Below are 10,168 nucleotides of genomic sequence, written 5' to 3'. Positions count from 1 at the left end.
TAATGTATTGTCATAAAGAGTTGAATTTTAAAGATAACATATTCACTTAGACACTCACTTGGTGAAGGCTACGGTACTGAAAACCATTGAACACAACAACCATGTTTCTGTCGCTAACAATTAACAGCCATGGGTGGTAATTACAATTCACTCGAAAGGCTGGGAAATATAAATAGTTCTCTAGGAAATATGCAAATACGGTAGAATATATTCTCAAGTTAAATTATATGTTCACTCAACATAAAATTCAAAGTCGAGTGAACACATTTTGAGCAACCTCACAATCCTGTTGCAGCTGGTTGTCTTACAATTGTAGGTTGAATCAACTTCAATGCTATTTTGTTGCTATTTTTCTGCATTTTACAATGCAGTTAAACAAGAGGCCCACCGATATCTACCCCAGGTTTCCACTTGGCTGGTCGCCACTGGGGTTATCAGACTCTGCCTCACCGCTTGCCCTGACCCTCCGACACGCCAGGCGGTCCAGGGACCTTGGGGAGATGTTCTGCGATCGGCAGCGGCAGCAGCAGTGAACCACATCAGCCAGATCGGCCCGGAAGGAGGGCGTGAAAAAGCCGTATATCACTGGGTCGCAGCATGTGTTGAGGTTGCCGAAGACGAAAAGGGCGTGGTGGACATACTCGGGCGTCTTCTGAAGCATGGCCGGCTGGAACCAGTACCAGATACCCAGGAGGTAGTAGGGCGTCCAGCAGATCACGAAGGACGCCACGATCACGATGGTCATCTTCAGGGTCTTCATTCGGGCCTTGGGGATCATGTCTGTGCCGCTTCGCCTCAGGCATGGCGCCCCACCTGGAGTGATTTCAGACATGCACAGTTTGTGAGTAGAAATGGAATAGTACTATGTAAATTGAAGGTTGTGATGCCCTGAGTCTTCCTGACCATGTGACCCGACCAGGACCTGCCTCTGTTTGATTGATTAATTTGTACTAGATGTACAAAAATATGAGATTTTCCTGATCAGACAGTAACACATTTTGGCCCTAAATATGACAAGTATGTGTTGTCAAAACGTTCCATAGTCAAGTATATCACATGGAAGCAAAGAATGAAGTGTGCAGTCTCTTCACCTTTTACACTAACACACACACACACAGACAAACACACACACACCTTTGCCTTTGTGCATCTGACGGCTGATCTCGATGAGGATGCGGGTGTAGCAGAAGCTCATTACTAACAGGGGGAACACATAAAGCGTGACAAAGTGAAACATGTTGTAGGCCGTCTCTTGCCAGCGATGGTGGAAGCTTCCATGCGTCACACACTGAGTGAATTCCACTCCCTCTGCTTTGATTGCTCGAAAGATGAACAGCTATGAGAGAAAGAGAGACAAAGGGGAAGTGAGAAATCATGATAAAGATATATCAATCAATCAATAAAATGTGTCATCTCGAGCCCTTTTGACTCTAACAGTTGTCGCAAAGGTCTTTAAAGTAAACTGGACCTATGCATACTAAAGCACAGTGGCAAGGAAAATCTCCCTAGAGGGAAGAAACCTAGAGACAAATGAGATTCAGGGCTCAATTCAATCGAGATAGAGTGATTGAAATTTAAAGTTACTGTTTCTGCATCCTTGGAGACTGCATTCACAGTAAACGCTGCCTATGCTGGCTCAATCAGAAATTACCTTCAAATTCCAATAGCGCTATAGCGCTGAACTGTTGCGATACGGATTGAATCCAGCCCTCAGAGGGTGGGGCCCATTCTCTGGCTGTACTGGGTAGAGGATATGTAGCACCCATCGAAATAAAGGAAGAGTATTTCTGTCTGTAATAAAGCCCCTTTGTGGGGAAAAACACATTTTGATTGGCTGGGCCTGGCTCCCCCGTGCATCGGCCTGGCTCCCAAGTGGGTGGGCCTATTCCCTCCCAGGCCCACCCATGGCTGCGCCCATGCCCAGTTATGTGAAATCCATAGATTAGGGCCTAATGAATTTATTTAAATTAACTGATTTCCTTATATGAACTGTAACTCAGTAACATTTTGGCGTTTATATTTTTGTTCAGTAAGTGGAGTGAAGAAAAGTATAATTACAAAGGAATGACGCACATGCAGCAGCCTTTTAATGACCTAATCAGAAATCTATTACAAAATCAATCTATTCTAATCTGTTAGAATGATGATTCCTTTCAATCCAGTTTCTGCACCAGAGGTGATGATATAGAAGTGTTATAATACACTACATGAATGAAAGTTTGTGGACACCTGCGCGTTGAACATCTCATCCAAAATCATGGGTATTACTAAGGAGTTGGCCCCCCCATTGCTGCTATAACAGCCTTCACTCTTCTGGGAAGGATTTCCACTAGATGTTGGAACATTTCTGTGGGGACTTGCTTCCATTCAGCCACAAGAGCTCTAGTGAGGTTGTGCACTGATGTTGGGCGATTAGGCCTGGCTCGCAGTCGGCGTTCCAATTCATCCCAAAGGTGTTCGATGGGGTTGAAGTCAGGGCTCTGTGCAACTTCGTCCACACTGATCTCGACAAAACATTTCTGTATGGACCTCACTTTGTGCATGGGGGCATTGTGATGCTGAAACAGGAAAGGGTCTTCCCCAAACTGTTGCCACAAAGTTGGAAGCACAGAATTGTCTAGAATGTCATTGTATAGTGTAGTGTTAAGGTTTCCCTTCACTGGAACTAAGGGGCCTAGCCCGAACCATGAAAAACAGTCCCAGACCATTATTCCGCCTCCATCAAACGTTATAGTTGGCATTATGCATTATGGCAGGTCGTGTTCTCCTCCACCAAAGACAGATTTGTCCGTCGGACTGCCAGATGGTGATATGTGATATATCACCCCAGAGAATACGTTTCCACTGCTCCAGAGTCCAATGGTGGTGAGCTTTACACCACTCCAGCCAACATTCGGCATTGCGCATGGTGATCTTAGGCTTCTGTGCGGCTGCTCGGCCATGGAAACCAATTTCATGCAGCCCCCGCTGAACAGTCCTTGTGCTGACGTTGCTTCCAGAGGCAGTTTTCAACTCGGTTGTGAGTGTGAAAACTGAGGAGAGACTATTTTTACGAGCTACGCGTTTCAGCACTCAGTGGTCCCGTTCTGTGAGCTTGTGTGTCCTATTACTTCGCAGCTGAGCCGTTGGTGCACCTAGACATGTATATTTTTGTCAGCAAATTTTCACAAATCTTCTCCATTACCTGCACTGTAAATAAATACCACCTATTTTTGCACCTGATCTACTGACTCCGTCTGCTTCTCTATTTTAACACTGAGCACAAGTGTGAGATGGTTAGGCCAATACTTCGTGTTATTGTTGAGGGTGGCAATAAATTCATACATTTTCCGTAAGAGCTGGTACTAGATATCGGGAATGGAGGAAATTAACTGTCTATGCTTTTATCTTTTCCACTGTATTTTTTTCATTTTGCTGGATGATAACTTCCTATTAATGCAAATTCTTGCACTTTCTCAGTAATGTCAGGTATTCCTGGGGCATGGTCCTAGGGCTCAGGTCCTCCGAGAGAGAGAAAGAAAGAGAGAATTAGAGAGAGCATATGTGGGATGGCCAGTCCTCTTCTGGCTGTGCCGGGTGGAGATTATAACAGAACATGGCCAAGATGTTCAAATGTTCATAAATGACCAGCATGGTCGAATAATAATAAGGCAGAACAGTTGAAACTGTAAAGTAGAAGTAGACGTTGACCCACTGAATATGACCCACTGAAGAGATGAGTCTTCAGTAGAGACTTAAAGGTTGAGACCGAGTTTGCGTCTCTGACATGGGTAGGCAGACCGTTCCATAAAAATGGAGCTCTATAGGAGAAAGCCCTGCCTCCAGCTGTTTGCTTAAAAATTCTAGGGACAATTAGGAGGCCTGCGTCTTGTGACCGTAGCGTACGTGTAGGTATGTACGGCAGGACCAAATCAGAGAGATAGGTAGGAGCAAGCCCATGTAATGCTTTGTAGGTTAGCAGTAAAACCTTGAAATCAGCCCTTGCTTTGACAGGAAGACAGTGTAGAGAGGCTAGCACTGGAGTAATATGATCAAATTTTTGGGTTCTAGTCAGGATTCTAGCAGCCGTATTTAGCACTAACTGAAGTTTATTTAGTGCTTTATCCGGGTAGCCGGAAAGTAGAGCATTGCAGTAGTCTAACCTGGAAGTGACAAAAGCATGGATTAATTTTTCTGCATCATTTTTGGACAGAAAGTTTCAGATTTTTGCAATGTTACGTAGATGGAAAAAAGCTGTCCTTGAAATGGTCTTGATATGTTCTTCAAAAGAGAGATCAGGGTCCAGAGTAACGCCGAGGTCCTTCACAGTTTTATTTGAGACGACTGTACAACCATTAAGATTAATTGTCAGATTCAACAGAAGATCTCTTTGTTTCTTGGGACCTAGAACAAGCATCTCTGTTTTGTCCGAGTTTAAAAGTAGAAAGTTTGCAGCCATCCACTTCCTTATGTCTGAAACACATTCTTCTAGCAAGGGCAATTTTGGGGCTTCACCATGTTTAATTGAAATGTACAGCTGTGTGTCATCCGCATAGCAGTGAAAGTTAACATTATGTTTTCGAATAACATCCCCAAGAGGTAAAATATATAGTGAAAACAATAGTGGTCCTAAAACGGAACCTTGAGGAACACCGAAATTTACAGTTGATTTGTCAGAGGACAAACCATTCACAGAGACAAACTGATATCTTTCCGACAGATAAGATCTAAACCAGGCCAGAACTTGTCCGTGTAGACCAATTTGGGTTTCCAATCTCTCCAAAAGAATGTGGTGATCGATGGTATCAAAAGCAGCACTAAGGTCTAGGAGCACGAGGACAGATGCAGAGCCTCGGTCCGATGCCATTAAAATGTCATTTACCACCTTCACAAGTGCCGTCTCAGTGCTATGATGGGGTCTAAAACCAGACTGAAGCATTTCGTATACATTGTTTGTCTTCAGGAAGGCAGTGAGTTGTTGCGCAACAGCCTTTTCTAAAATTTTTGAGAGGAATGGAAGATTCGATATAGGCCGATAGTTTTTTATATTTTCTGGGTCAAGGTTTGGCTTTTTCAAGAGAGGCTTTATTACTGCCACTTTTAGTGAGTTTGGTACACATCCGGTGGATAGAGAGCCGTTTATTTTGTTCAACATAGGAGGGCCAAGCACAGGAAGCAGCTCTTTCAGTAGTTTAGTTGGAATAGGGTCCAGTATGCAGCTTGAAGGTTTAGAGGCCATGATTATTTTCATCATTGTGTCAAGAGATATAGTACTAAAACACTTGAGCGTCTGTCCCAGCTTTCTACCCAGGATCAAAAGCTGCATCCCTGCCCTTTCCTGTCCCGTCGTCTTAATCCCGCTGAGAGGAACTACGACGTGGGAAATAGGGAACTTCATGCAGTCATGATGTCCCTGGAGGAGTGGAGACACTGGCTAGAAGGGGCGGAACATCCATTCTTAGTGTGGACTGGCCATAAGAATCTGGAATATCTCTGCACCGCCAAGGGCCTCAACTCAGGCTCGTTGGGATATGTTGTTCACTCGTTAGCCAGGCCCCCTCACGGGTCCGTCTGGGAACACTGCACCTTGCGAACCAAGTTCTCGATAACCCAGACGAGTGTAGCTGCCAGACAGGAGGTAGGGAGGATGGTCTCTGTGTCAGACGGTTTAGCTGCGGAGTTATGCAGGCGAGAAAGGGCATCAGGCTTCACATTCTTGGATCCAGAGTGGTAGGAGATGGTAAAATTAAAATGAGTGAACAACAGCCTGAGTTGAGGTTCCTGGCGTCTCCACGTTCGTCGCCGCCTGCACTGTGTGAGTGCAGAATAAGACTCTGCGGCAAGCTGTGGCAGGCCTCCTACAACCACTCCCTGTTCCTCACCGCCCCTGGTCTCATATATCCCTGCACTTTGTCACTGGTTTCCCTCCATCTGATGGCAACATCACCATCCTTATAGTAGTGGATATGTTTTCCAAAGCCGCCTATTTCATTCCCCTTCAGCATGTCTTCCGGATCCATGGACTTCTGGTTGACATGGTCTCTGATCGTGGTCCTCATTTCTCGTCCCGATTCTGGAAGGTGTTCTGCACCCTCATTGGGTCATCGGCCAGCCTGTCCTCAAGGGTTTCATCCCCACTCTAAAGGCCAGTCGGAGAGAGCCTATCTGGACCTGGAGACGATTCTTTGTTGCCTCGTCTCTGCCAACCCCACCACCTGGAATCAGCAACTTGTGTGGAGTACACCCGCAACACCCTTCCCTGCTCGGCCACTGGTCTCTCGCCCTTCGAGTGTTCCTTGGGTTACCAGCCTCCACTCTTCCCTGAGCAAGAGGAAGAAGTCAGCATACCCTCGTCCCAGATGTTTGTCCACCACTTTTGGCATACCTGGAAGAGAGCCCGTCCACTCTTCAACCACCTCCATGTACGGGTGACAGGCGGACCACCACCGGACCCCGGTTCCCTGCTATCATTAGGGGCAGAGGGTATGGCTCTCCACTCAGGATCTGCCCCTCTGGGTCGAGTCCCGTAAACTTTCCCCTGCTTTATCGGCCCTTTCCCAATCTCTAAAATACTTAGCCCCACGGCAGTTGGTCTTCTGGTCTTCTACCAGAGTGTTTCCTGTTTCTCCTGTTCTCAAGTTCTTGTTTTCTAGTCTTCCCGGTTCTGAACTTTCTGCCTGTCCTGAACCTGCATGCCGTTCTATCCCTGGGTCATATCCTGAGTCGTGACACATCAATGTTAATTAGCATATTTTCTCTGGCTTTGTCAGCTTTGCAGACACCTCTATCAGACACACTAATCTCCTATAATTACACAAAACACAATGGCACAGGGAACCAGATGATAATAACTTCCCTTCCCTTGTAACACATTCCATCATAATTTCCTCATATCTATAGCTATCATAGCAGGCAAAAGTTGGTGACATAATTTATCATCATGACATATGATTGTAAATTGGTTTTCTGGTTGTAGAAACGTCAGAGATATTACATCTAGGTAAATGTTTCTTTCTGGGCTAGTTTAAAAATAGTATATACCCATGACGTCAGAATAACGCCACTGTAACCAGTTTTGCCAGCTGGGATAGCTTCACTTCGCTATTGCCACTGTTTTTGATGAGGGTGTTTGCCATTGTTCTGCTGTATTGAAGTGCTAATTGAATCGGCCTGCAGTTACCTCCCACTGGGCACAGACGTCATTTCAACGTCTACTTTGGATTTACATTTGGTAGAGTTGTCAAATAACATGAATTCAACTTGAAATCAACAAAAAAAATGACCATATCATTGGATTTAGGTTAAAAGTTGGGTGAAAAAAATACGAATCCAATCCGTTTCCCACATTGAGTCAACATCATCACATCTCTAAATGATGTGGAAACAATGTTTATTCAACCATGCTTTGTGCTAAATTACTTTAACCGCTTGCCATCTCCACCAATCCTTGAAAGTCATTGGTCAATTAGTACGCATGAACAAGGAAACACTCAAAATGAGATGGCTTCAGTCGGCACATATCTACTTGATTGTCATAATGTAAAGTGTGTGCGTGTGTGTGTGTGTGCGTGCGTGGGTGCTTAGTAAATTAGATGGACTCTTCACAGCCGCAGTCAACAGTGCTGTGTTTAGTCACCATAAGATGGGTTGCCTTCATTTCTTAACCAGGAACATGCATTTGCTGTAGAATGACCATCCATGTCAAGCATGTGAGTGTGGTTGGGAAAGGGGGCATATTGATCTGTCCACAACTCACCACCAAACCTCCTGTCTTAAGCTGTCTAACATCTGTCCCTTCTCCACGTTCGACTGGCTCCCCCGCCTTGTGTCTCTCCCTCTGTCCCTCTGTCCTTCCTGTTCATTTGGAACACCATTTACTGACTAGCACCTCAAAGGTCGCATCCACTTACAGCCAGAAAGGTCACCTCTACGAGACTCTGACATTAAGGGGATTGGATTTGTGGAAACTCTCTCTCTCTCTGTGACAGTAAAAACAAGGATGGAACACTCAGCTTTCCTTCCCAGCATGGTTAGATTTCTATTTTCTCTTAGTGCAGTGTAAGGAGACCTTCAACTATGAACTGTAATTGATGGAGTGTTCAAAGTACTTTACGTCCGACTACAAATTGATCTGTGAGCATGGAATAAAATCTACTCCCACATTTAAAACAATTCAAATCAAATTCAGTGCTTATTGGCATGAAATACATGTAAATAGAAAAATATAACAAAATAAATTATTTGAATATGAGTAAAATTGCATAAATCCACATGCTTTGTTTCTAAAGACCAATTGACAATACATCTCATATTTTTGGATATACAGTACTTACATTTGAGTGAACACAATCTCTTTCTCCCTCCCTGCCTTCTCTCTCTCCCTACTTGTCAGGGTGGGTAAAGGCTTATGTCATTCACAGCCCTACTGTTTGGATTGAGGTGGGACTATTATCAATATGCAGGTGACCTCCTGAGCCAATTTAATCATTTTATTTGATCATAGAAACACTTTGTTACCAAACTGACAAATGCTTTAGCTGCTTCCATTTCTAAGCCATTCAACTCACATTACTAAAGCCATCAATCAAGAGCTGGTGTGCTTGTCCTATAGAATTAAAGTTGAATACACTGAATGCTCTCTATTTTGCTGAGAGATTATTTCCTAACAATGCACCACCCACCTACCTACCTACCTACCATAGGACTTAATTTGATTGGCAGATCACTGACAGTATGCTCTATTGTGTGAGGAAGACAGTGAACAACTTAAGCTCGATTTCTGCCCTGCAGTCTTACTAGCCAAGAATCCAAACAGAATAGCGCTCCATTGCACTATTGCTCCAATACACTGATTCATTCTGGACCTGTTCCATTAGAAGGGCACTTGGACCGGCTAGAGAGTATTCCTCTAAGAAAATATAGGAATGTTTAGTCTACAACTCACGTGGACAAATGTTGCCCAACAAAATATTTTTGTTGGGCAACATTTGTGGATGGTGATCCTGTCATCGACCGATTCGTTATGCATAAACGTTACAGACATAGGCGCAAATGATTCATTGAATGCGTGCGTGTGCAAGGTGATTCAGTGAAGGGAAACCATAATGAAATAGAGTGATAATCAGTGTGGATAGCAGGCTAGTAACAGCAATCTCAAGTGGACCACTGACTTCCTAACATAAGAGAGAAATACAAGACTTACTAATGAATATCCATGTTGTTATGTTGTAGTCTGAGAACAATGTAGTGGCTACCGTATGTACACCCACCTGTGGGGAGGCCAGGAGCAAGCTGAGGACCCAGGCAACCAGCAGCATCCTCTTGTTCCTGCGTCCGGCGTCCAGCGCATCCAGTGGATGCAGAATAGCATGGTGGCGATCCAGGCTGACCACCACCAGGATGAAGGCAGACGAGTGCATGGCAAACAGCTTGAGGAAGCACAGCAGCTTGCACATGGCATCACCGGCGTACCACTGTACGGTGACGTTCCACGCCGCATCCAGCGGCATCACCACGAACGTCATCACCAGGTCTGCAGAGGCCAGGCTGGCAATGAGTGGACGGAGATGGGCGGCCAGGCGGCGCCCGCGGCCCCGTGCCACACTGATCAGCACAGAGAGGTTGGAGAAGGCAGCAAACACAAAGAGGACCATGGTGGCGGCCACGCGGACGCGGGCAGCGGCGGTGAAGGTGGGAGCCTCCCAGTCCATGAATGATGGAGGGAGGGAGGAGTTAAAAGAGGAGTTCACTACTGGGAACATTGGAGTCGCCGATGACATCCTGTCATCCGACATCCTGTCATCCGACATCCTAGGAGGAAGAAGGGAATAAAATCATTATCCTTATCGTCATCATATCCTCATCATCATAATAGTTTTCATTTGTAATGAGCTTTTCATAGGAAGAAATCACTGTACAAAGTGATTCCCTTTACTTGATTTGGTTTATCTGAAAGGGACAATGCACATTAGTCAACATTTTTATAAATGTGCCAGATTTAGCCAGCCGGATCATTTTCAACGGTTCTAAGTGAAAACATAAATTAATGTAACATTAGCCCAACAAGGACAACATTCTCTTGGCACTAATAATTCATTTTGGATTATGAATATAGGAGCACAGGCACACTGCCAGCTTACTGCCTAAGGGCAGTTTCAGCCTCCTAAAGCTGATATACGGTTTGGCAAAT

At 44.9% G+C, this 10,168-nt stretch overlaps 1 protein-coding gene across 1 annotated transcript; it reads right to left on the bottom strand.

The window, feature by feature from the left end:
* Nucleotides 1–394: 394 nt before the first annotated feature.
* LOC139372651 (gonadotropin-releasing hormone II receptor-like) lies at nt 395–9,788 on the bottom strand. The gene is made up of 3 exons (XM_071112427.1): nt 9,249–9,788; nt 1,135–1,336; nt 395–813 (listed from the first exon to the last, which is right to left on the bottom strand). Exons 1-3 carry the CDS (start codon nt 9,786–9,788, stop codon nt 395–397), a joined length of 1,161 nt encoding a protein of 386 aa, XP_070968528.1.
* Between the last annotated feature and the right edge of the window lie 380 nt (nt 9,789–10,168).

Source organism: Oncorhynchus clarkii, chromosome 18 (genome assembly GCF_045791955.1).
Source record: "Oncorhynchus clarkii lewisi isolate Uvic-CL-2024 chromosome 18, UVic_Ocla_1.0, whole genome shotgun sequence".
In the NCBI taxonomy this organism is placed as follows: Eukaryota; Metazoa; Chordata; class Actinopteri; order Salmoniformes; family Salmonidae; genus Oncorhynchus; species Oncorhynchus clarkii.
The sequence above is the reverse complement of the archived record's forward strand: the minus strand, read 5'-3'. Positions and strand labels throughout refer to the sequence as shown.